Source organism: Bufo gargarizans, chromosome 3 (assembly GCF_014858855.1).
Source record: "Bufo gargarizans isolate SCDJY-AF-19 chromosome 3, ASM1485885v1, whole genome shotgun sequence".
NCBI lineage: Eukaryota > Metazoa > Chordata > Amphibia > Anura > Bufonidae > Bufo > Bufo gargarizans.
Genome location: NC_058082.1, coordinates 158,364,492 through 158,391,439, shown reverse-complemented (window position 1 = coordinate 158,391,439; position 26,948 = coordinate 158,364,492). Strand labels below are relative to the sequence as shown.

The 26,948-nt window shown below is 44.7% G+C and overlaps 1 protein-coding gene across 1 annotated transcript in view; it reads left to right on the top strand.

Moving 5' to 3' along the window:
- ANKRD52 (ankyrin repeat domain 52) overlaps nucleotides 1-26,948 on the top strand; it is a 68,459-nt gene that overhangs the window by 4,743 nt on the left and 36,768 nt on the right. Inside the window, exons 2-13 of the mRNA XM_044285260.1 lie at nucleotides 9,256-9,339; nucleotides 9,870-9,948; nucleotides 10,733-10,803; nucleotides 14,559-14,759; nucleotides 15,043-15,130; nucleotides 17,753-17,895; nucleotides 18,871-19,083; nucleotides 20,974-21,052; nucleotides 21,132-21,246; nucleotides 23,243-23,325; nucleotides 25,610-25,727; nucleotides 26,102-26,170. Of these exons, the coding sequence (XP_044141195.1) occupies nucleotides 9,256-9,339; nucleotides 9,870-9,948; nucleotides 10,733-10,803; nucleotides 14,559-14,759; nucleotides 15,043-15,130; nucleotides 17,753-17,895; nucleotides 18,871-19,083; nucleotides 20,974-21,052; nucleotides 21,132-21,246; nucleotides 23,243-23,325; nucleotides 25,610-25,727; nucleotides 26,102-26,170 (1,343 nt within the window). The remainder of the gene's footprint in view (nucleotides 1-9,255; nucleotides 9,340-9,869; nucleotides 9,949-10,732; nucleotides 10,804-14,558; nucleotides 14,760-15,042; nucleotides 15,131-17,752; nucleotides 17,896-18,870; nucleotides 19,084-20,973; nucleotides 21,053-21,131; nucleotides 21,247-23,242; nucleotides 23,326-25,609; nucleotides 25,728-26,101; nucleotides 26,171-26,948) is intronic.

The window sequence follows — 26,948 nt, the reverse complement described above, 5'->3', positions numbered from 1 at the left end:
ATCAGATTCTATTCTAAGCCCTCATACAGCTATGTGATTGGAAAAATAAGTCATGGCTCCTGGAAGTGGGGAGTAGAAAATGGGGGGGGGAAAAAAAAAAAAAGGAAAGTCAGTGCAGCGTGAAGGGGTTAATGGGATCTGTCCATTGCCACTTTATTATCTTTGTGCTGTCCTCGCTTGGAGGTCTGCTCATTGCATTTTGCATGTCATTATTCTAGTGCTTGGTGGTCAGAGACGACACCTCATGTCACCACAGTGACTGCCCACCACGACCACCTGACTGATGGACATACTCTTTTATCAGTGGTTAGCACCCAGCATCCCCACCAACCTTTGGACTCTGGCTATGCAAAGAGGTATCTCCCAAGGAAGAGAACACCTCGCCGGTACCACTTCTTGGAAGTGCATCCCTATGAGTCAAAATCCAAATTTCCAACAAGTCTTAGGATTTGACGAGGGAATACAGCTAAGCCAGACACCGCTTTGCATATTAGTTTCCCATGGATTACCGCCAGTAAGTCTCCATGCTGTGCCGTACCGCCAGTAAGTCTCCATGCTGTGCCAGCACCCTGCCTACTGTTTAGCTGAACATATTAGTGCGTTCCTGGCAGGCTACTTGGCCTCTGTAGGGTGCATTCACGTGTCGCATAAGAAAAGCTAGTCCTTATGGTTATTAGAAACTGCTGTATATGAGGCATGCTGTTCTTGTTAGCGCTGCAGAACAGTCTGTCCTCATTTATGGGCTGTTTTGTGGCATTTTTTTCAGCATTGCTTTTTTATAGTCTTCATATGGCAGCTCAATGTGGTTTTGGAGGTTTCCTCACAATGGTATTGTTATATAAAGCTGTACATATGATGAGGGGTACACATACATAATACAGACAATTGCACTAAGCATAAACAAGATGAGTTACAAACTGGTACAGAAGGAGAGAGGGCCCTGCCCGTGAGGGCTTACAATCTACATGGTATGGGAGAAGGACACAGTAGGTGAAGGTGAAGTTGATAATGGCGGTATAGAGGCAGCAGGGTCACTGGTTGTAGCTTGTCTGAAGAGGTGGGTTTTCAGGTTTCTTTTGAAGGATTCCACTGTAGATGAGTCTGATATGTTGGTGTAGCGAGTTCCAGAGTGCGGGGGATGCACGGGAGAAATCTTGGAGGCGATTATGAAGGAGGTTACAAAACAATGTTTAAAGCAGTTGCCCCGCTTCGGGATATTGATGGCCTGTACTCGGGATAGACTGTTTCAGTGAGATTGTCCTCATCAGATCCCTACCCCTTCTGTTTACCTCGGTACACCGACCGGCATGCTGTCTACTTGGTAGTTGCGGCTCAGGGTATCGCAGCTTTGTCCCGCTACAGTAGCTTCACACTGCTGATCTGCGGGGTGCCTTATGGTGCCAGAGGAGCAGCCGATTTATCGGGAAGGAACGCTCTGGGATCACCTCCACATTATGAGAGCGTCCTCAAAAAGCTGCATTCTTGATATATAAATGTGTTTATCATCCCGAGTGGCTGCGTCCACACTAATGTTTGACATTAAAACAGTGTCATTACAATAATAAAAATATTGTGAGAAAAAAAAAAAAACTGCATTCTTTCTGGGCAGTAGATCACTGTTTAGATGGAACCCATCTGCTGCCCAGAAATAATTTACCGTAGGTGCCAGCACTAACGACAGTTTCACCTGATTTTGGGAACAAACGTTTGCAGGAACTTTTATCCCCGACAATCGGGCCATGTAAACCCGCCATCATTGGAGACCCCACCCATCTGATGTTGATGGCACATCCCAAGTATAGACAATCAGTATCCTGATCCCAAATCTGATCAGTTTTGCCCTAATGCATTCTGAATGGAAAAGGATCTGCTCAGAATGCATCAGTTTGCCTCCGTTCCATCTCCATTACGTTTTGGAGGCAGACACCAAAACGCTGCCTGCAGGGTTTTGCTGTCCGCCTGACGAGACTAAGCCAAACGGATCCATTCTGACACACAATGTGGCACAATAGAAAACTGATCCCTCCTCCATTGACTTTAAATGGTGTTCATGACGGATCTGTCTTGGCTATGTTAAAGATAATATAAACGGATCCGTTCTGAACGGATGCAGATGGTTGTATTATCTGACCGGATCCATGACAGATCTGCACCAAACGTGAGTGGGAAAGTAGCCTAAGGCTAGGTCTACACTAGGGCTGAAACGATTATTCGAATAACTCGATTAAATCGAGTCAAAAAATTCATCGATGCAGTTTCCCTGCATCGAGGAATCGTTTAGATCATGTGATCACGGAGCGGGAGTGAAATTAAGCGTCTCACTCACCGCTTCCGTGTCCTCCGGAGGCCAGAGAGGCAGGACTGAGCCGGCCGGCACAGCTGAGGGAGGAGGAGGGAGTCTCTCCCTCCCCACTGTGCGCGGCTGCCGCTGAAGACCAATGAGGACGGAGTAGGAGGAGGGGAGGGACTGTGGCCACTGCGCTACCAATGACTGTGCCGGCCATATCCCACAGGGTCGTTCCCCCCCCCCCCCCCCCCCCCCCCCCCCCCCATCATTGGTGGCAGTGTCAGTTCCGATCGGAGCCCCAGCAGTGTAATGCTGGGGCTCCGATCGGTTACCATGGCAGCCAGGACGCTACTGAAGTCCTGGTTGCCATGGTATGTTAGTGAGCAGAGAGCAGCGCATTATACTCACGTGCGCTGTGGCCGCCGGTCGCTCCTTCTCATAGGTCTGTGCGGCGCATTGCTAATGCTGTAAGCATTAGCAATCCGCCGCACAGACAGAAGAAGGAGCGACCGGCGGCCACAGCGCACGTGAGTATAATGCGCTGCTCTCTGCTCACTAACATACCATGGCAGCCGGGGCTTCAGTAGCGTGGCTCCTGGCTGCCATGGTAACCGATCGGAACTGACACTGCCACCAATGATGGGGGGAGGAGGGGGACCCTGTAGCCACTGCCACCAATGATTAATACTGGGGAGGAAGGGGGGGTGGGGGGGTTGCGTTACCAGAGGGGGCAGGCAGATCAGAGGCTTGGGGGGGGGGGGAGGCAGATCAGAGGCTTGGGGGGGGGGGGGAGGCAGATCAGAGGCTTGGGGGGGGGGGGAGGCAGATCAGAGGCTTGGGGGGGGGGGAGGCAGATCAGAGGCTTGGGGGGGGGGAGGCAGATCAGAGGCTTGGGGGGGGAGGCAGATCAGAGGCTGGGGGGGGCGGCAGATCAGAGGCTGGGGGGGGGCAGATCAGAGGCTGGGGGCAAGCAGATCAGAGGCTGGGGGGAGGCAGATGGAGAGAGAGTGGTTAATGGAGGCTGCAAGCACCACCTTGGCATGTATAAAGTTATTGGTTTAGAGAGGGGTTAATGAAGGCACCTCCAAGGTGCTTTCATTAACCTCTTCAAACCAATAACTTTATACATGCCTAATGCCAAGGTGCTTCCATTAACCCCTCCAAACCCAATGGGCATGTATAAAGTTATTGGTTTGGAGGGGTTAATGGAAGCACCTTGGCATTAGGCATGTATAAAGTTATTAACCCCTTCAAACCAATAACTTTATACATACCTAATTACGTACGTTATTTTAAGTAGCTTTTTCTTATTAGATTACTCGATTACAAAAATATTCGTTTACTGCAGCCCTAGTCTACACTACGACATTTGTCGCGCTAGTGTCTCACGACAATTATAATAATGGCAGTCTATGGTGTCGCACTGCAACATACTGCGACGCAACAGTCGCAGAAAATCCATTCGAGATGGATTTTTCTGCGACTGTTGCGTCACAGTCGCAGCATGTCGCATGTTAGTGCGACACCATAGACTGCCATTATAAAAATTGTCGCGCGACATTAGTGCAACAAAATGTTGCGCCCTATCTGTCGTGCGACTTATTGTCGCGCGACAAATGTCGCCGAGTAGACCTAGACCTACTTGGGGTTCATTTTCCATGGGCAGATGAACTGCAATTAACAGTCGATGATATACCAAGTCTGCTGACGCTCATTTACTTATATTTGTATTAGACAATAAGGGTGCCCGCTCACTTTGCGGAATCTTCCCCAACAAGTTCCACAGGTGACTTGACAAAGTTTCCGATTTTTCTGCCACAGAATAGGATGGTATTTAGTTTTTGAATGATGTTGCTGGTGATTTAATATTCTGCAGCGGCACAGAAAGCAGGTGTTGACGCTCTTCATCCCCTAGGACAGGTGTAGGCAACCTCCGGCACTCCAGCATTTGTGAAACTACAATTCCCAGCATGCATATGTACTCTGTCTGCTCTTCTCCAAACTCCCATAAAAAATTATGGAGCATGCTGGGAATTGTAGTTTCGCAGCAGCTGGAGTGCCGGAGGTTGCTGACCCCTGCCCTGGGATAACATTGGGAATGTGTTTATTTGGTGGATTTGACTGCAGAAAACTCTGCAACATTTGAGGGCACACTCGCCTTGTTTCTCTTTATGCACAATCATTCATGAGATCATTCATGCCCTCTCTTGTAAGGTTTCTGTTACAAGTGATGGGCATATTCCTGATTACACAAGGGAATACTTTTTGCGGGTATAAAAGATGTGATCATTGAACTGGTCACGGCAGCGCTGCTCCCACTGAGGGTTACAATGGAGGAGCCCTGTAGTTCCAGAGCCACTCTGAAACCTCTGGTCGGCAGGGGTGCAGGGTGTCCGACCCCCCTCCCATCTGTTGATTTGCACACCCTGAGGATAGGCAATCTGGATTAACATCCTAGAATAACCCATGTAACCTCCTCAGTCACAGAAAAAAAAAAAAAAAAATATATATATATATATATTTAGTACAGACCAAAAGTTTGGACACACCTTCTCATTCAAAGAGTTTTCTTTATTTTCATGACTATGAACATTGTAGATTCACACTGAAGGCATCAAAACTATGAATTAACACATGTGGAATTATATACATAACAAAAAAGTGTGAAACAACTGAAAATGTCATATTCTAGGTTCTTCAAAGTAGCCACCTTTTGCTTTGATTACTGCTTTGCACACTCTTGGCATTCTCTTGATGAGCTTCAAGAGGTAGTCACCTGAAATGGTCTTCCAACAGTCTTGAAGGAGTTCCCAGAGATGCTTAGCACTTGTTGGCCCTTTTTGCCTTCACTCTGCGGTCCAGCTCACCCCAAACCATCTCGATTGGGTTCAGGTCCGGTGACTGTGGAGGCCAGGTCATCTGGCGCAGCACCCCATCACTCTCCCTCATGGTCATATAGCCCTTACACAGCCTGGAGGTGTGTTTGGGGTCATTGTCCTGTTGAAAAATAAATGATGGTCCAACTAAACGCAAACCGGATGGAATAGCATGCCGCTGCAAGATGCTGTGGTAGCCATGCTGGTTCAGTATGCCTTCAATTTTGAATAAATACCCAACAGTGTCACCAGCAAAGCACCATCACACCTCCTCCTCCATGCTTCACGGTGGGAACCAGGCATGTAGAGTCCATCCGTTCACCTTTTCTGCGTCGAACAAAGACACGGTGGTTGGAACCAAAGATCTCAAATTTGGACTCATCAGACCAAAGCACAGATTTCCACTGGTCTAATGTCCATTCCTTGTGTTCTTTAGCCCACACAAGTCTCTTCTGCTTGTTGCCTGTCCTTAGCAGTGGTTTCCTAGCAGATATTCTACCATGAAGGCCTGATTCACACAGTCTCCTCTTAACAGTTGTTCTAGAGATGTGTCTGCTGCTAGAACTCTGTGTGGCATTGACCTGGTCTCTAATCTGAGCTGCTGTTAACCTCCGATTTCTGAGGCTGGTGACTCGGATGACCTTATCCTCCGCAGCAGAGGTGACTCTTGGTCTTCCTTTCCTGGGGCGGTCCGCATGTGTGCCAGTTTCTTTGTAGTGCTTGATGGGTTTTTGTGACTGCACTGGGGGACACTTTCAAAGTTTTCCCAATTTTTCGGACTGACTGACCTTCATTTCTTAAAGTAATAATGGCCACTCGTTTTTCTTTACTTAGCTGCTTTTTTCTTGCCATAATACAAATTCTAACAATCTATTCAGTTGGACTATCAGCTGTGTATCCACCGGACTTCTCCACAACGCAACTGATGATCCCAACCCCATTTATAAGGCAAGAAATCCCACTTATTAAACTTGACAGGGCACACCTGTGAAGTGAAAACCATTTCAGGTGACTACCTCTTGAAGCTCATCAAGAGAATGCCAAGAGTGTGCAAAGCAGTAATCAAAGCAAAAGGTGGCTACTTTGAAAAACCTAGAATATGACATATTTTCAGTTGTTTCACACTTTTTTGTTATGTATATAATTCCACATGTGTTAATTCATAGTTTTGATGCCTTCAGTGTGAATCTACAATTTTCATAGTCATGAAAAGAAAGAAAACTCTTTGAATGAGAAGGTGTGTCCAAACTTTCGGTCTGTACTGTGTATGTGTGTGTGTATATAGAGAGGTTTTATTTTTATTTTTTTTATTAATATTAAAAATCTACCAATAAATCTTGTTGGAGCACAACTCTGCATTTTTAACCCCTTAGTGGCAATTCAGTTTAGCCTTGAGGGCCAGTAACTTCTCCTTTTGTGTTCTAGCAGTCATAACTTCTAATTTTTATTTTGCGAGATGAGTTGTAGGGTTATTAGGAACCATTTTGGGGTATATAAAGTGATTATATAACTTATTTTATTTTAGGGGGAGAGGGAAAAAAACAGCAATTTTTACCTTTTGTGGAATTGATTTTTACAGTGTTCACGGTGTGGTAAAAATGACATAATTTTATAATGTGGGTCACTACACTGATGTCACATTTCTATACCCCCCCCCCTTTCTCTCTAACTGCTCACATCCCTGGATTGATAGCAGCTAGAGGTATGGTCTGGCATTCCAAGCCTTCAGACAATACCAGAATGACAGCAATATTTTCAGTACAGGGGAAGATATCACTGATAGAAATCGGGATGCAACGAATACAGCTGAAGGTAAAAGCAGGTTTTACCACAATGACTCCTAACTCTATTTCCAACAGTGATATCTCCTGTTGATGTTCTGATAATGCTGTCTTTTTGGTCTTGTATGAAAACTGGAATGCCAGCTATCAAACAGTACCAGGCCCATGTCTCCAATCGGGAGATATGAGCCGCTGCAACCTGCGGTTTTATGTCCAGTCATAAAAAAAGATCCAGCACTGAAAACAAGGTAAGTCAATGGTGACGGATCTGTTTTTTATGGAACCTAAAAGACCCGTTGACTCTCAACGTGTTTAGTGACTGATCCTTTTTTTTTATTTCACACAACCGCATCCTTTTAGAACGGCTGCATCCTGATGCGCAAGATCAAAACGGATCCATTTACTTCCGGTATTGAGATCTTCTGGATCTCAGTAGTGGAATTAACAACACAAGTGTGAGAGTAGCCTAATCTGTCAGATGTAGTTTTCAGTTTGGACCACAGCATCTGGTGGGGGTCTTTTTCCTAAGAGTGCAGTGCCACTGTGGACCGCACAGAATCCCTGCTCTGAGATCAAGGGAGCCATTTGGCTGCTATGGCAACATTAGGCCTTTTGAGAGATCTGCCATAGTGAAGTTCCTATCGGGCCCTTCTTGTGGCAGGGCTTCAATAGGAACATCGGGGGTCATTTCTCAAACTGGTGTAAAGTAGAACTGGCTTAGTTGCCCATAGCAACCAATCATTCCTTTCATTTTGGACCGCTCCTTTGGAAAATGAAAGGAGGAATCTGGTTGCTATGGGCAACTAAGCCAGTTATACTTTACACCAGTTTGATAAATGTAAATCTCCCATAGACTGCAGTGTTGTGATTGCAGTCTACGGGAGAGGCGATCAGATGATTGCATGTTAAAGTCCCCTAGGGGTATGTGTATATTAAAAAAAAATATATATAATATATATATGTGAATGGAAAATTGCTGGATGCTCGAGAGGTTCAAAAAAAATTGTCTGAAACCTCCTTTATGGAGTGGTCTTCCAGCCACCAACAAACGATCGTCCTTAAATAAAATAGTCCCTGAGGCTCTGGGAACATTTTTACAAGGGAATGGGTGTCCTGCATTCCCACTGGTGATATTATCATTTTAGAAACAAGATTCTTGACTATAAGGCCTCTTATAAGTACATTTTGAGACTCTCGTTATTTAGATCTACTACTTTGATTCTTTGGACGATTGTGTTTAATACTTTGAGTTGTTCAGCTAACAGAACAGATATTTTGGTCTCCTTGACAACTTAGCATACAATAGTCTCTTTGGATCTCATAAGGATTCCTTCACATGTCGGAGATTTTGTTGGAGAAAGTTGGTTGCATTCATTGTTGGGAAGCACATGGATTTCTGCAAGCCCCATTTAAATGAAAGGAAATGATTTTCAGAAGCAGAAATTTTCTGCTACAAAATCTGCTGTGTGAAGCCAGCCGAGGACAATCTGCCGTTGTAAAGGTGTCGCACATCACCCGATGAATGAGTGAAACTCTCGTTCATTGGGTGATCTTGTCATTCGCGCAGACGCCTAAATTATGACTCTTGTGCAGCAAACAGCGATCTGCCACCCAGGAGCAATGCAGCTATATGAATTAGCGATTGCTCATCCTCATACTGTGGAGGTGATCACTACATGTAAACACAGCACTTCACCCTCGCTGACCGAATAGCCGACTGTGTGCTGCTTATTGGTATATGTAAACCCACCTTTAGGGCCAATTCACCCAACCATATGGCCGTTTTACCCATGTTGTGGACCACAAAACACGGACATGTCCTATCTTGCAGATCGCAGACACATTCAAGTCAATGGGTTCACACGGCCAGTGTCCATCGATTACGGTCTGCCTTTTGCGGTCATGTGGTTGCGTGAATGGGGTCTTGCTCTGATTTTTTTTATATATATATATATATATATATATATATATATATATATATATATATATATATATATATATATATTTATTATTATATTTTATTTTTTTCTTCCCTTCTATTGTCCACTGATCACCCACCTTGGTGGGCTTGTCTTGATTTCTTAGCGCCTGCGTTGCTTGCCCCCTAAGAGGTGAATAATGCTGTGCAGTTGTTTTGGATCATTGATATCTATATAGAAATTCTGATTACAAAGAGCTCACAATCCTCTGCAAATCTGATAGCATAACGTCCATAAGAAGGGTCTTTGGTGTGGATAAAACATTGGTACCGCTTTACTATTTTACATATAATGCAGTGTTTTGTTTTTTTTTGTTTTGTTTTTCTTTGTAGCATTCACTGGTCCAAGCAATATTCAATCGCAACCTAGAAGAAGTACAATTGCTATTGAGCCAAAAGGAAAATGTCAACGCTTTGGTAAGTAACAAAACGGAGTTAAACCATAAAGGAAACATATCAAACCCATATACATTTTCAAAAAGTAGACATCTGAAATACTGTGACACCACCCAACACTTTACACCCATGGGCACCTTTTTACTAAAAATGTCTGCAGTCCGGAGGGTGTGATTATTGCTCATCTTCTCACTCCTTTAGGACATATTCTTGCTTCCATGTGGTAACACCATGCACGGTTTACTGTGAATTATCCTAGTTAGTCCCGCAGCTTGTACAGGCGAAAGCATGCGTTTCATGTGTACAATCCATGCAGCCAAAAATCACATAATTGAATGTGAACACGCCTGTAAAATTCATCCGTGCACATGAGTTCCCTGTCTTTCTCCTTTGTCACCTAAATCTCCCATTGCCACCACCTATAGTATTTGTGATAACATACCACCAGGCTGTGGGGCACCGTTCGGGCATGACATTTTCCGAATAGCACAATCCTGATCTGGTTGAGTCCTGTAAAATATTCTAATATAATGTATACATTGCTTTTGCAGGACCAAGAGAGGCGCACGCCTCTGCATGCTGCTGCCTACTTAGGAGACATCCCTGTTATGGAGCTATTAATACAGTCCGGTAAGTTATGGATGACTACTTGTTGGTTAATGCTTCCACTGACTACTGTTTTTTCAACTTCTGAATTAATGATTGAATGGTTTGTTCCATGAGGCAAATAATCCTGTGTATTAAAATAAGATTCAAAATTGAAACTTTATTAAAAGTTTATATATCTACTTTTAGATTGACACCCTCTACATTGTCTAGCTGGTTGGATATCACTCTAGCGATGCTTTTCCCTTCAGGTCATGCATGCCCACCATTCTACCTACCTAGCAGTGGCACACTGATCATTATTCTCTGCCTCTCGCTCATGTGTGGCCAGGTTGTGGTACACAGTGGAGGGAGCAGCAGCTAGGAGAGGTACATGCAAGGCATTATTGGGCTTGTAGTAAAGTCTCACTAGTGCCATATTGTGTGCCTCTGAATCCCTCCCACCTTCTATATCATTCATGCAGCACAGGGGGTAAATGGTGCTTCCATATGTTCAGTTTCTTATGCCGAAATCAGGTGTGGATCATAAAAAAAGAAAGTATTAGACAATTTTATTTTTTTATATATATATTTTTTATTAACCCACTCCTGGTTTTGGCTTCAAAAATGGCATAAAAAAAACCTTAACATGTGGCAGCACCCTTACAAATTACGCTCCTGTACTGCAGTTTGCCTCTAAACCATTCCTGTGAACAATGAATCCTCTTCGGATGACCTATTTTCCATTAAGTAGTTTGTTAAATAAAATACTATATGAACTCTATAAATATGGTTACCAAAAGTAACTTTGTTTCCATTTTGTCTCTAGGTGCTAATGTTAATGCAAAGGATTCAATCTGGCTTACTCCCTTGCACCGGGCAGCAGCTGCACGAAATGAGGTAATTTCACCTGGGTGTTTGCTAAATTCCATATTTTATTATTTTTTTTTTTTAATAAAGGTATGGCCACACGGTCAGGTTTCCTGATGCAGTTTTGGAAGCCAAAACCAGGATGGAATTACAAAAAAAAAAAGTTGTCTCTGACCTGTGTACTTTCTCTCCTTGACCGAGTGGCTATCCCCTTATGTTTCTACTTCTGGATACATTTGATGGTGTGGAATCCTGGCACACTAATTGGTACCTGCCTCAGTACAGTTTATCTTGGGGCCTGCATATGTGTGGTTTTATGGATAGTAGGGCTGCAACGATTAATCGATAACTGGATTCGTTGTCGACGAATCCAGTTATCGAATAATCGCCGATTCGTTGCTATGCGGGTGGGCGGTCACTGCATCTTTATTTTACCTTTTACAATGACGCTCCTGTAACAGGTAGAGCGGACGCGGCGTAACGTCACTTACTCATGTGACACGCCTGCTCCGCCTCCTTCATTCATAAAGTGGGCGGAGCAGGTGCGTCACCTGAGTGAGTGACGTTACGCCGCCGTCCGCTCTGCCTGTTGGTTGTTACCGGGGCGTCATTGTAAAAGGTAAAATAAAGATGCAGTGATTAGTCCGACTAAGCAGCGGGGCCAGGGCTGTTATGGGGAGGGGGGAGGATCTGTGTATGGCACTGCTATGGGGAGGGGGAGGATCTGTGTATGGCACTGCTATGGGGAGGGGAGTCTGTGTATGGCACTGCTATGGGGAGGGGGGTCTGTGTATGGCACTGCTATGGGGAGGGGGGTCGTCTGTGTATGGCACTGCTATGGGGAGGGGGGTCGTCTGTGTATGGCACTGCTATGGGGAGGGGGGGGTCGTCTGTGTATGGCACTGCTATGGGGAGGGGGGGTCGTCTGTGTATGGCACTGCTATGGGGAGGGGGGGGTCGTCTGTGTATGGCACTGCTATGGGGAGGGGGTCGTCTGTGCACGGCACTGCTATGGGGAGGGTGGGGTCGTCTGTGCACGGCACTGCTATGGGGAGGGGGGGGTCGTCTGTGCACGGCACTGCTATGGGGAGGGGGGGGTCGTCTGTGCACGGCACTGCTATGGGGAGGGGGGGGGTCGTCTGTGCACGGCACTGCTATGGGGAGGGGGGGGGTCGTCTGTGCACGGCACTGCTATGGGGAGGGGGGGGTCGTCTGTGCACGGCACTGCTATGGGGAGGGGGGGGTCGTCTGTGCACGGCACTGCTATGGGGAGGGGGGGGTCGTCTGTGCACGGCACTGCTATGGGGAGGGGGGGGGTCGTCTGTGCACGGTTATGCCCATAATGCACATATCCCCCTCTCCATAACTGCGCCGCCCACAGATCCCCCTCTCCATAACTGCGCCGCCCACAATTTGTTTTAATATGGCCTTTGAACATAATTTTTCAAGTAAGATCATATAAACCTCTTTGTTTTGTAATTTTGTCGTTTTTCCCGACTAATCGTAGAAATTAATCGGCAACTAATCGATTATTCAAATAATCGTTAGCTGCAGCCCTAATGGATAGATCCTGTCTAGAGACCTTCATTTATTAGCCCGATTGAAGAAGTGCAGCAGAGAATCACTCAAAGGTATTATCTAGAACAGGCAGTTATTTAGTAGCAGCCGTGTCTGGATTTGCCGCATAAAACGGCTTTATACTGGTCAGGTGATGTGACTGTTACACGTTCACAGCTGTGCCTGGTTAAGGCTACATTCACACTACCGTATCCATTTTGTGGTCATCAAGTCGCAGATACGCAAAATACAGGTGTCGTCCTTGTGCATTCTGCATTTTTCACGGGCCCCATTGTAATAAGTGTCTTCTTGTCCACAAAACAAAGAAGAATAGGAGATGTTCTATCTTTTTTAGCGGGGCCGCAGAACAGACATACTAATATGAACAGTACGCGATGTGTTGTCCGCTTTTGCAGCTCCATTGAAATGGGTCCTCGTCCACAAAAAATGCGGATTGTACGTTCACTGAAAATACAGTCGTGTGAATGGGGGCCAACAGCGAACTCTCTAAAGCAGTGGTGGCCAACCTTACAGACCCAAAGAGCCACAAAAAATGAGACCGCCAGGAGCCACAAGCTATATATACATTTACACAAATATGCGTGCACACGACAGTATTACTGCAATTGAGTTTTCAAACATGTTAGTGTATTTAAACCACCTTTCCTACCTCTAATGTAGACCACTTTAGAGAGACTTCTGGCAATCTTTCTTTCACAATGTTTTTCAAATCTGACTTGTATTCAGTCGTTGCTACTCGAAGCAATTCTTTAACGTGTCAGTAAGAACAGAACGATGTTTTGATTTCACATGTTTCGGGGTGGAAAAATGATTCACAAACATGGGCCTCATGCACACGACAGTATTTTTTCACGGTCCGCGAAACGGGGTTCCGTTGGTCCGTGATCAGTGACCGTTTTTACGTCCGTGGGTCTTCCTTGATTTTTGGAGGCTCCACGGACATGAAAAAAGTCGTTTTGGTGTCCGCCTGGCCGTGCGGAGCCAAACGGATCCGTCCTGAATTACAATGCAAGTCAATGGGGACGGATCCGTTTGACGTTGACACAATATGGTGCATTGACTGAACGGATCCGCTCATATTAATGCAGACGGAGGCTCCGTTCAGTACGGATCCGTCTGCATTAATAACTTTAAAAAAATTCGCAAGTGCGCAAGTTGCCTGCGCGGATCCGTTCAGACTTTCAATGGGGGACGGATCCGCTTGAAGATTGAGCCATATGGTGATATCTTCAAGCGGATCCGTTCCCATTGACTTACATTGTAAGTCTGAACGGATCCGCACGGCCAGGCGGACACCCGAACGCTGCAAGCAGCGTTCAGCTGTCCGCCTGTCCGTGCGGAGGCGAGCAGAGCGGAGGCTGAACGCCGCCAGACTGATGCAGTCTGAGCGGATCCGCTCCATTCAGACTGCTTCAGGGCTGGACGGCTGCGTTCGGGTCCGCTCGTGAGCTCCTTCAAACGGAGCTCACGAGCGGACCGACGAACGCTAGTGTGAAAGTAGCCTTAGACTGGCAGATACTGTGCCAGATCATGGCTAACTAGTGTTCGCGTGAACACTCATTTGAGATAATATGGCAGTGTAAAACTGCCACCAATTACCTGATGAATGAGCAAACGCTTGTTCATCGGTCATTCCCAGTCTCTCAACAGGTTTAAAAATCGTTTGCTCACGGCAGATCATGGTGTCTAATCACAATCTGCTTCTGACAATGATTCAGTATAGGAACGTAACGAGCAGGCGACTGCCGTGAAAGAACGCTTCTTTCCTGACAATCGCCTGCATAATCTGCCTATCTAATACAGGCTTCAGAATCTCACTCCTCCCAACCTTACATTCCTGGCCTAGCTTAAAGGGAATGTTGAACATGGTGACTGAGCTGAAGGAATCAAGTTATAGAGCAGGAGGAGCTGAGCAGATTGATGTATAGTTTTGTGAGAAAAGATTCAGTAGAACCTGTATTTCATTCATTTAAATTCCTGCTCATTCTGGACTTTGAAGTCCAGGAGGTGGTCCTATCAGTAATTGACAGCTATCTGTGTATACAGTCAGAGGGAAGCTGTCAATCACTGATGGGACTGCCTCCACTCTGTGTTGGTTTGTGTTTGTAGCAGAATCTGCATGTGTGGTGTGTTTTTTTTTTTTTTTTTTTTTTTTTTTTTTAAACTATGTTTGTTCTTAATTTGACACACTGATTTTTGTCTGTTAGAGGGCAGTCTCTCTTCTTGTAAAGCACTCTGTGGATGTCAATGCCCGGGACAAGAACTGGCAAACTCCACTACATGCTGCAGCTGCTAACAGAGCAACGAAATGTGCGGAGACCTTAATGGGATTGGTGAAAAATGTCAACATAGCAGATCGGACAGGACGTACTGTGCTTCACCATGCTGTGCTCAGTGGCAGCGTAGAGGTATGTTCTATCTGGCTCCACAGAGACTGATTCAAAACAGTTGATTCTCATCGCTCTTACTGTTTCTGACTAGAGTTTCATGATTCAAATAGCATCATGTGAATTGGTGATCAGAACATTTCCATATAACTTGGTAAAAGTGTGAAAAGAAGTGTTTGGGATGTTGTATTGCTAGAAAGTGAGAAACAAGCTTAGACTATAATTAGAATTTGACGCTTATAATTACAGCTAATTGCTGAAAAGTCCGGTAGTATTCTGTAATAATCTGTTTGTATCTCTGCAGATTGTTGTAATGCTTTTAAACAGAAGGGCACACCACAGCATTTGTGATAAAAAGGAGCGGCACCCTATCCTGTATGCATCTTACCTTGGTAAGTGTGACTGTTTTTTTTTGGGTTATACAAAACACATCTTGTAGTGCGAGATTGCCTTCTTTCTTCACAAAACCTCATAAAGGTTGATATTACAAGGTTAAGTCTCAAAAAAAAAATATAAAAAAATATATATATATATATCACTATTAAGGTTGTTGAACAGTGCTATGATATTGATCACCTATCGTCAGCTGCGTCTCCTTTACTTTATAACTGTCTAGTTGGAGCGGCTGTTTGTACCATTCAGGTGAACTGGACGAGCAGCTGTAGAGCTGCTACAAGCTAGACTGCATACAGTGAAGAGAATGCAGCACTCGCACGAGAGCAGGAACTGCTTCAAACAGTTGATTGGCGGGGGTCTGACAACCACCAATTTGATATTGATGACCTATTCTGAAGGATACATAATGAGTAATGTTGCACTGCGCAGCCTTTTTAAAGGTTTTGACCCAACTGATGACAAGAACTGGTGTTTTGGTCCAAATTCTGTGCTGATTTCACACAGCCTAAGGGCTCATGCACACGAACGTGCTGTTTTTTGCGGTCCGCAAAACGTGCAATACTGTCGTGTGCATGAGCCCTAAGAGTTAAGCCCTTAAAGGGATTGTCCGCTTTATTTATATTAATCTATCCTCAGGATAGGTCATCAATATCAGATTGGCCGGTGTACGGACACCCCTGCCGATCCGCTGTTATGAAGTGAAAGCAACGCTTGTACAAGTGATGCCTTCTCTTAGTAGTTTACCTGCTCTCCGTTGCAACCACAGCGGTGAGCAGTGTAATTACATCTCAGCCATCCCATTGAATCTTGCCATGGTTACTAACTGTAGTTTTCAAAGGATTAACAGCTTAGATCAAAGATTTCTCTGATTCTTTCTGTTAAGTAGGAGCCTGTGAGATTGGGGGTTGGTAGTAACAGCATGTTCCTAAAGCAGGAGCACTCGCTGAATTGTCCTGAACCCTCTATTACCTCTATTATAGCAAAATCACTGTAGACTGAGGACATACACCGACCACTGTCAAATGAAGATGGATGGTCATTAAAAAAGCACTGCGGAAACTTTCCTCCCATCGCTTGTGAATTTCATTATGTGAAAGGTAGTTCAGGACATTCTTAGGCCACTTCCACACGGGCGAGTTTTCCGTGCGGGTGCGATGCGTGCGGTGAACGTATTGCACCCGCACTGAATCCTGACCCATCCATTTCTATGGGGCTGTGCACATGAGCGTTGATTTTCACGCATCATTTGTGCGTTGAGTGAAAATCGCAGCATGCTCTATATTGTGCGATTTTTTTTTTTTTTTTTTTTTTTTTTTTTTTTTTTTTTTTCTTCACGCGACTCAGGCCCCATAGAAGTGAATGGGGTGCGTGAAAATCGCATAGCATCCGCAAGCAATTCACTGTATTATTTTCCCTTATAACAGGTTTATAAGGGAAAATAATAGCATTCTGAATATAGAATGCATAGTATAATAGTGCTGGAGGGGTTAAAAATAAATAAAAAAGTTAACTCGCCTTCTCCTCTTGATTGCGTAGTTCCCAGTCTCTTTACTTCTTGAATGATGAGCTGTGGGCTAAATGACTTGTGGTGACATCAGATCACATGGTCCATCCATCAAGAAGTAAAGAGAACGGGAACTACACGATCAAGAGGAGAAGGTGAGTTAACTTTTTTATTTATTTTTAACCCCTCCAGCACTATTATACTATGCATTCTGTATTCAGAATGCTATTATTTTCCCTTATAACCATGTTATAAGGGAAAATAATACAATCTTCAGAACATCAATCCCAAGCCCGAGGGAATCTTCTTTCAGACCGGGGACCGGTCACACGAGTCTGCGGCTCCTTAGTGTTTCCTGCAGTCCTTGGGCAGCGCACCCTGCTCACCTTACTACAGCCACCCCGGGAACCAGTCCCTCCTCCTTCCAGCTTCCTCTGCTGCAGGGTGCTGTATCGCTCCGGCACGCGTCTAAACCAACCAGTAACAAAACTCCTTGCTGTAAGGAGCTTTGCTATTGGTAATTTCAGGCACAGGCAGCATCGCTGCGCTGCCCGTGCTGTTCACAGCCCTCACTGCGCTGATGAATGTGGGGCAAAAGTCTAAGGTGCATTGGTACGCCTTAGACTTTTTCCAGGGAGTAAAATGGCCTGAACAAGCATCCATGACGCTTGTACAGGCATTATTGCGACCTCTGTCCATAGCCATATGATGGAAAGCTGTGAATTTAAAGTTCTTGCACAAATCTACACCAAAAAGTTGCGCTTAGAACATGTATGAATAGTTAGAAATGTAATTAATAGTTTATACTTATCAGTAAATGTGTATTCATTTATGGATGGCAAGACATTTACAGTTGTCTTTTCTTGTAATTGCATCTGGTTTATCTCATGACTGTGATGGACACAGACATCCATACAATACCTTTTATAGTAGAGTAGTTCGTCATGTTGTATCATTTGTGATGAAGGCACTGTTAGTGGTTTTTCCGTGGAGAAACATTAAGTTTAAATTGAAGTAATCTTGCATTTTTGCTACGATGTGTGTGGAGCGCTGTGAGGCCTTAGTGTTAGTGTGGTGATGTCAATTGTCACCTTATGACCTTTTAATTATGTAGGACACCTGGAGATTGCAAAGCTGCTTATATCTCGGGGAGCTGACGCAATGTCGAAGGATAAGAACGGTTATACACCCCTTCATGCAGCTGCTTCTAGTGGGAGGATAGACATTGTGAAATATTTGTTAAAACTTGGCGTGGAGGTAAGAAGAAATTGTTTGATCATTACTTCATTTGTGCAATAGATGTTTTTGTGATGCATTATGAGGTTCTCCAGTACTTGGATATTGGTGACCTATCCTCAGACTAGGTCATCAATATCAGATCGGTGGGGTCCGACACCACCATAGATGAGCTAGTTCAGGCCAGTAGCAGAAACTATTCACTGGACGGAAGGCGGGATGTAGTTTTCCGGCACCAGCGTACTGCAGCTCTGTTCTTTTCCTGAACGGGAACTGACCTGCATTATCCCACCACGGCACCCACACAGTGAGCAGAACCTAGTGATTCTGGCTGTTCAGTTTCAGGCATTGCTGGCTTCCGGAAAAAAAATTAATCAGTGTGCATTCGGGTTGTCGGACACCTGCTGCCCTGATAACCAAGTACCAGAAAACACCTTTTAATTAAGGCTACTTTCACACTAGCGTTCGAGCGGATCCGTTCTGAACGGATCCGCTCATATTAATGCAGACGGTGGCTCCGTTCAGAACGGATCCGTCTGCATTATAACTTAGAAAAATTTCTAAGTGTGAAAGTAGCCTGAGCGAATCCGTTCAGACCTTACATTGAAAGTCAATGGGGATGGATCCGCTTGAAGATTGAGCCATATGGTGTCATCTTCAAGCGGATCCGTCCCCATTGACTTCCATTATAAGTCGGAACGGATCCGCTCGCCTCCGCACGGCCAGGCGGACACCCGAACGCTGCTTGCAGCGTTCAGGTGTCCGCTCACTGAACGGAGGCTGAGCGCTGGCAGACGGATGCATTCTCAGTGGATCCGCCTCCACTGAGAATGCATTAGGGCCAGACGGCTGCGTTCAGGGCCGCTTGTGAGCCCCTTCAAACGGAGCTCACGAGCGGACACCTGAACGCAGGTGTGAAAGTAGCCTAAAATGTCTGCTTAATATATTTTGTATTTTTTTCTTCATTTAGTAATTTTTTTTATTTTTTTTTGTCAGATCGATGAACCCAATTGTTTTGGAAACACTGCCCTGCACATAGCCTGTTACATGGGTCAGGATGCTGTGGCTAATGAACTTGTCAACTATGGCTCCAATGTCAACCAGCCCAATGAGAAGGGCTTCACCCCTCTGCACTTTGCTGCTGTTTCCACAAATGGGGCATTGTGCCTGGAGCTGCTAGTCAACAATGGAGCTGATGTCAATCACCAGGTATATTTTGTAGTTTGTTTGGGGACTGGGTAGCTGAGAAGGATCTGCTTTTTATTACGGTAAAAGGCAAATCAAAATTGCAACTCTGCTGTCCTAATTACTGTAATGTCTGCTTTTATAAGGCACATTTAGACAGATGAGCAGCAGATTTTTGGGAATGAAGTGAAGCTGACCGCTGCATTTACATGCAGTGATCTTCTTAACGGTATGAAACTGAGCCTTAGCTGCTGCTATCACTCGTCTCCATACAAAATTATTGATCCTGGGCAACAGAGTGCTGTTTAGACAGCACGTTCTCCTGCCCGGGAACGATGATTGAGATGTCTACACCTCCTATCATTTCACCCGATGAATGATCTGCAGCACCTTTTACACAGGCAGATTGTCCGGAATGAGTGTTCATAGGAACGTTCATTCCTGATCACCTAAATATTTGGTAGTCTAACTCCAGCTTTACATTTTGTCTGCTGTAGGATATATTTTATTTTTTATAAATATTATAGAAAGTAGTGAAGGCTTGCTAGAAGTGACTATTGCAACATCACCAGTCTGGTTATTATATTTATGTTACTGCTGCACTGCATTATCCTTCTCTTGGAAACTTAAGGTTAACACGTCCTTGTATTATTGAAGCAAAACAAATAATCCACCTGTTATGTTCCTCTTTAGTGGTTAGCTTAGGCTACTTTCACATCTGCGTTTTTGCTGGATCAGTCATGGGTTTAGCAAAACGCATCCTCTATATAATACAACCGTCTGCATCCATTCAGAAAGGATCCGGTTGTATTATATCCCAAATGAACAAGATGGATCCATCACTGAATCCATTGCAAGTCAGTGGGCACCAGATCCGGATTTTACATTGTGTTTCGTGACTGATCCATCTTGATCATTATCCCATGACTCACTCAAACGCTGGTTGCAGCACTTTTGTGTGCGTAATGGGTATGCAACAGAATGGAATGCATTTTCTGATTAGTTTTGTCCCCCTTGACAATGAATGGGCACAAAACTGACATATCTCAATAGCTGAAAGGAAAATGCTGATGCGAATGCACACGGCTGTGGAACACTGACATGAGCGGTCCGTGGTATCCCGGCCTGGCATCCTGCTGACAGAAGGAGCGCACGGCGTCATTGGTTGCTATGACACTGTGTGTTTCATGCCGCTGCTGCACTACAGTAATACTCGTATGATCTATTCAAGTGTATTACTGTAATGCGGCATAAAGCGCACGGTGTCGTAGCAACCAATGACGCCATGCGCTCCTGCTGTCAGCAAGATGCCAGGCCAGACTACCACGGACCGCTCACGTCTGTGTTCCACGGCCGTGTGCATTCGGCCATAGGCGGGTGAACAGCCTGTCAATGGGGACTGAGCGGCAGTCCGGGGGCACACGTGAACTAGCGGCAGAACGGATCCGACAGGCTGTTCACGCGCCGGAACAGCCTGCTGGACTTCCCTGCAACTAATGTGAAAGTACCTTTAACTTGTGTCCAATTTTACACTATTGCAGTGTTTCCCAACCAGTGTGCCTCCAGCTGTTACAAAACTACAACTCCCAGCATGCCCGCACAGCCAAATGCTGTCCGGGCATGCTGGGAGTTGTAGTTTTGCAACAGCTGAAGGGGAAAATGGTTGGGAAACACTGCACTATTGCACTATGGATCCTGTGCCATAATGTGCATCAAATCCAGTGACAATCTGCATCCTGTGTATGTGAGTGGAGTTTCCACCGCCCCGCTCACATGCTATGGTAGATTTCCATGCAGAAAACCCTGCAGGTCAGTCCCACTAATCCTTGTGTTGGGTACTCAACACCTCATAATAGAAATAAGATGTATTTAGGAAGCAATATAGATATTTTAACTTTTCTTTTTTTTCTGTAGAGTAAAGAAGGGAAGAGCCCCTTACACATGGCTGCCATACACGGAAGATTTACTCGTTCCCAGATTTTGATTCAAAATGGTATGTTCCCACTCTTTTACCTAACCATTTGCTCCTGTGAGGCTGAGCTTGTTGACCCTTTCCTCCATGTTCTATGCAGGTGGTGAAATTGACTGTGCTGATAAATATGGCAATACCCCTCTGCATGTTGCTGCTAGATATGGGCATGAGCTGCTAATAAGTACATTGATGACAAATGGTGCTGATACTGCAAGGTGAGCTTACAAACAGGAGAATCGTGTCTTGTCTGCCCTACTTATTGTGGGTAAGGGAGGTGTAGGTCAAGAAGAATCATTTGCATCAAATTGAGGCATTTATGCAAACTTTTCACATGTGACTAATGTAAGTTGCTGATCATCTTTGCAACTGTTATGTTTCTCATGACGTATTCCTTATTTATTCAAGTAATAAATATAGGTGTTCACAATACCATCCAATTGGGTTAGGCTTCTTTAACACTTGCGGCCTTTTCTGCTGGAACATCCTGCTTCAGCTCTCTGTATCTGACATAGCTGGATGTTACTGCAATCCCCATTGACTATAATGGGATCCAGCCACTACCTTGCAAATATATAATTGGGTTTGCGCATGCAACAGTTTTCGTCCAGCTGAATCCTGGTGGCTGGATCTCCACATGATCCCATTAGTCATTGGGGCCCATGGGGCATTGTGGTAACATCTGGCCATGCCAGACTCGGAGAGCTCTCCAGCAGACTGACTTCATCCAGTGTGAATCAGGCCGCTATAAGGACAGAATAAGTTATTGTTTAAAGAGGACTTGACCCTTCTCCTGGCATGTCATTCTTGGTAAATTCATGCTTTGGTCTTAAAATAACAATTCTGGAGCATCTTTTCTAAGGGTGTTGCACCTCTGGCCTCACTTCTGGAAGTGTATTAATATACACTTGTCAGTGGGGCTTGTCACAGTCTGACATGAATCAGTTCTAAGGCTAGGTTGACATCTGCTGCCGACGTTCCATTAGCAGCCTTCGCTGTAGATTCTGACAAGAAATCTGGACGAAATGACTTTGCAGACAGCGCTATTTTGTCTGGCAGTATAACTGACGCCTGAAGCCAGATAAGCCTGATTGTAGTAAATAAGGTCAGATTGGTGTGGTTGGGGGTCTGTCATGATCCAATGCTTCCATTGTGTTCCCTGTTTTTCTGTTCCCACACTGGAACAGAAAATGAAATTGTGCCTCAGATGTGAACCTAGCCTAACCATGTCAGACTGTGTAGGCGCAATAGTTACACCCAGTTATAATTCATCTGTTTTCAGAAATAAGAGCAACAGCACTGTATGGATTTCTAAGAGTAAATGCATCTGATTTTGTGTGCTTTCATCTGTAGAATGGGTGTGGTCCCATCCATTCTCTGAGGCAGGAATGGATGCGGACAGCACGCAGTGTGCTCTCCGCATCCGCGGCTCTGGAAAAGAAAAATAGAGCATGTCCTATTATTGTCCGCAATTGTGGACAAGAAATGGGCAGTTCTTTTGGGCTGCCGGCCGGGTGTATTGCGGATCCGCAATACACTATGGACATGTGAATGTACCCTAAGACCAACATGCCCAGTGATCTGACAGTTCCCCTTGAAATTAACTGGGGGCTTGCTCATTATGGGTATAGTACAAATTAAATATTCAATGAATGCTTTATTTATATTTATGTTAAAGAGGACCTTTCACAGATTATGACACTGAACTAAGAATACAGACATGGAGAGCGGCGCCCGGGGATCTCCCTGCACTTACTATTATCTCTGGGTGCCGCTCCGTTCTCCTGTTATGCCCTCCGGTATCTCCGGTCACAAAGTTATGGTAGGCGGAGTCTGCCCTTGTTCTTCTGTAGCGCTGGCCAATCACATTGCAGAGCTCACAGCCTGGGAGAAAAAAACCTCCCAGGCTGTGAGCTCTGCACTGCGATTGGCCAGCGCTAGGGCAGACTCCGCCTACCATAACTTGGTGACTGAAATCTCTGCCTACTATAACTTAGTGAGCGGAGATACCGGAGGGCATAGCAGGAGAACGGAGCAGCGTCCAGGGATAATAGTAAGTGCAGTGAGATCCCCGGGCGCCGCTCTCAATGTCTGTATTCTTAGTTCACGGTGTCATATTCAGCACAGGCCCAATTGTTAAAGAGGACCTTTCACCGATTATAAGTTACTGATGATTGGCCACCCGGCAAGCATTAATCATTGAATTTGTTTCAGGCGTGGTGTTCATGGCATGTTTCCCCTGCACTTAGCTGTTCTGTATGGGTTCTCAGACTGTTGCCGAAAGCTACTTTCCTCAGGTAAGTGACTTATGTATAAAGAGTAAGAAAATATTATTAAAATGGATCTGTCAGCTTAAATTATGTAAGGGCAGCATATTACTACTAATTGTATCCTTAGTAACAAAAACGCACAAAAAAAAGTGTCTTGACTACTAGAAGTGCTGACAGAAGATGGTGCACTCAAAATCCAATGTATTTATGAGGTGATTGCCCACCTCCCCCCTCCGGTTACGGATTGATAGACAGATGTGTAGGCACATTAGCCTGTCAGTCACTGGTCAAAAGGGCAGTGAGTGATTCCATCAGGACTACAGCAGAGTCTGCTGTATTTCATTGCTTCTACTAGCCAAACCTCCCCAATGTCTGAGGCTGCATATTAAAGGGGTTTTCCAAGACCTCAGTATCTGATTGGTGGCCGATCAGCTGTTTGAGAAAGCAGCGGCACTCGCAGCTTTCCCTAGGCCAGTGACCACACATTCATTGGGTTAGGTGCAGCTCATCCCAGTTCAAGTGAATGGAGCTTAGTGCGATACCGATCACCGCTTCTATACAATGTATGGCGCTATGCTTGGTGAACACAGAGAAGGCTGTGGCACTCCAGTGCCTTCTTAACCCCTTAGTGACCAAGCCTGTTTGGGCCTTTAGGACCAAGCGTTTTTCTTCCTTTTTCATGGTCTCGTTCCAAGAGCTATAACTTTTTTTATTTTTCCGTCTATATAGCTTTATGAGGGCTTGTTTTTTACGGGACAAGTTGTAGTTTTTAATGGCACCATTTTGGGGTACACATAACTTTCTGATTAACTTTTATTAACTCTTTCTGGGAGGGAGATGGGAAAAAAAATAGCAATACTGCCAATGCGTTTTTACATTATAAATTTCACGGCGTTCATTTTTCTGTACAAATAACATATCTTTATTCTCTGGGTCAGTACGATTACAGTGATACTAAATACTTATAATTTTTTTAAGTTTTACAACTTTTTTTTCCAATAAAAAAACCCCTTTTATTAACCCAAAAAATGATTTTGCATTGCCACGTCACAAAAACCATAATTTTTTATTTATTTTTTCTATGGAGTTGTGTGAGGGCTTGATATTTGAGGGACAACTTGTATTTTTTATCGGTATCATTTTGGAGTAAATTCCGCTTTTTGATCGCTTGTCACGTTTTTTTCGGTGGAAACTAAGAATAAATTAGAAATTCATTTTATTTTTATTTTTTTACGGCGTTCATCATATGGGATGATTTATGTAGTCTGGGTCGTTACGGATGCGGCAGTACCAAACATATGGGGGATATTTTCTCTTTTTTTTTTTTTTTTTTTTTCATTGAAAAGCGTTTTTTCAATGGAAAAAAAGCATATTTTTTATTTAATGGAATTTTTTTTAATTTAATGTGTATTATTTTATTTTTTTTACTACTTAAAAGTCCCACAAGGGGACTATAATATACAGTATTTTGATTGCTTTTAAATGTAATCTCTATAATGCATTACATTTCAGCCTGTCTGCTGGAGAGAACTGCAGACAGGCTCGGGGGCCCTGAACGGAAGCAAGGCAAGCTTCCCAACACATCCGCACCCAGCAATCTAATTTTCGGGGTGCTGATGGGAGACAGAGGAAGTCCACTCCCTCTGTCACCACTTTACATGCAGTGGGCGCCATTGCGCCCAGCATGTAAAGGGTTAAACAGCCCGGATCGGCACTTCTGCCGGTCAGGGCTGTTAGAGCAGGGCCCTGGCTCTCATGTGAGAGCCAGGTCCGCGCTCCCCGCTGCATGGGGGAGCCGTGCAGCGCTTAGACTGGGCCGCCGTAAAAACGGCGGCCCAGCCCAAGGCCCCTTAGTGACCGATGTAAAAAGGTGTCTGTGTGGTCAGTAAGGGGTTAAACAGCTTATCGGCGGGGGTCTAAGGTGTCTGACTCCCCATGATAAGATACTGTTGACCTATCGGGGGATAAGTAATCAGTGTTTAATGTTTTTATATTGAGAAATCTGCTTAAAAAATAGCTTAGAAGAAGGCCTCATGCACATGACCGTTGTTTGGGTCCGCCCGGCGGCTCTGATGCGGACCCATTCACGTTAATGGGACCGCAAAAGATGCGGACAGCACTCCGTAGGCATTATATTGATGGCTGCCTGTTCCGCAAATTGTGGAAGGAACATGGGTGGCTTCCGTTTTTTTTGCTGATCTGCGGTTTGCGGACCGTTAAAAAATGGCACGGTCGTGTGCATGAGGCCTAAAGGACTAAAATCTTTTAATTATGTATATTTAAATAAATGCATCCTAATTTATCCAACCAGGTCAGTTGTACAGCATAGTGGCCTCGCTGAGCAATGAACATGTGCTGTCTGCCGGCTTTGATATCAACACACCTGACAACCTCGGGAGGACCTGCCTCCACGCTGCTGCTTCAGGAGGGTGAGTAATGTTGATGTTTCAAGATCAATTTTAAAGTCCTGCTGTTTTAATCAGTGTCTTAGGGTTCACGTCTTCAAAGTACGTTTTGCCCTTCTAATAGGTTGTAGTGGTCCTGGTGGTTGAGCATCAGGGTCAAGTACAGCAGCATTGCTGCCCTTTGTTCTGCTGATTGGCTGACTGGTCTATTGGGTGAGACCCTCACTGATCACACATTGATGACCTATCCATTGGACAGGTCATCATTGTAAATTATTAGAACCTTTTTTGGCACACTTTTTTTTTTTTTTTTTTTTTTTTTTTTTTTTCTTTAGCATTATAAAACTTTTTGGGGTCACTATCCATATATATGGACATTTTTCTCATTTGTTTTGCAGCAATGTTGAATGTCTTAATTTGCTAGCAAGCAGTGGCGCTGATCTGATGAGACGAGATAAATTTGGAAGGTAAGCTTAAATCTTGTGTGTAATGGAAATGTGAATGTCAATGGGAACTGTTTCAGAAAAATATTTGAAACGTAATAGCATTGCTTGGTAATCATACACAATATATAAGTTCTGTACATTCACAAATTAGTTGCGTCAGTATGTGCTAAAATGCTGAGGCGTTAGGCCTCTTTCACACGAACAATATGGATTGGCTGACCCTGGGTTCAGACCTGAGCGTTCTGTATGCACGATTGTACGGGCGTTTACAATCGCGCATACAGAGACGGGCGAACACACATTGTCGCGCGTTCCCGAATATCTATGTACGGGAACACGCGACAAAATGCCCCAAAAAAAGCTCAAGAACTTGTTTGAGCGTCGGGCGTTTTACAGCGCGATCGTACGCGCTGTAAAACGCCCAGGTGAGAACCATTCCCATAGGGAAGCATTGGTTTCTCCTTGAGCGTTTTACAGCGCGTAGGAACGCGCTGTAAAACTCTCAGGTGTGAACTTGGGGTGAGGGTGTGTTCAGTGAAGCTCGCACCATTTCGCAAACAAGTTCAGTAAATTTTGTCTGCAATTGTGGTTTTTTTTATTTCATTTTTTTCAAAGCTGCTGCAATCAGTTTTGATAAGTTTTTTGCGCGCGCGTGAAAAAATAATCTGACGATTTACAAACCTTTCCTAGCAACAATCGGGGAAAAACACATTGCATCCAGGTTTTTTTTTTTCCACTGAAGCCCTATTCACTTTAATGGGGCCAGGGCTGTGTGAAAAATGCAGAATATAGAACACGC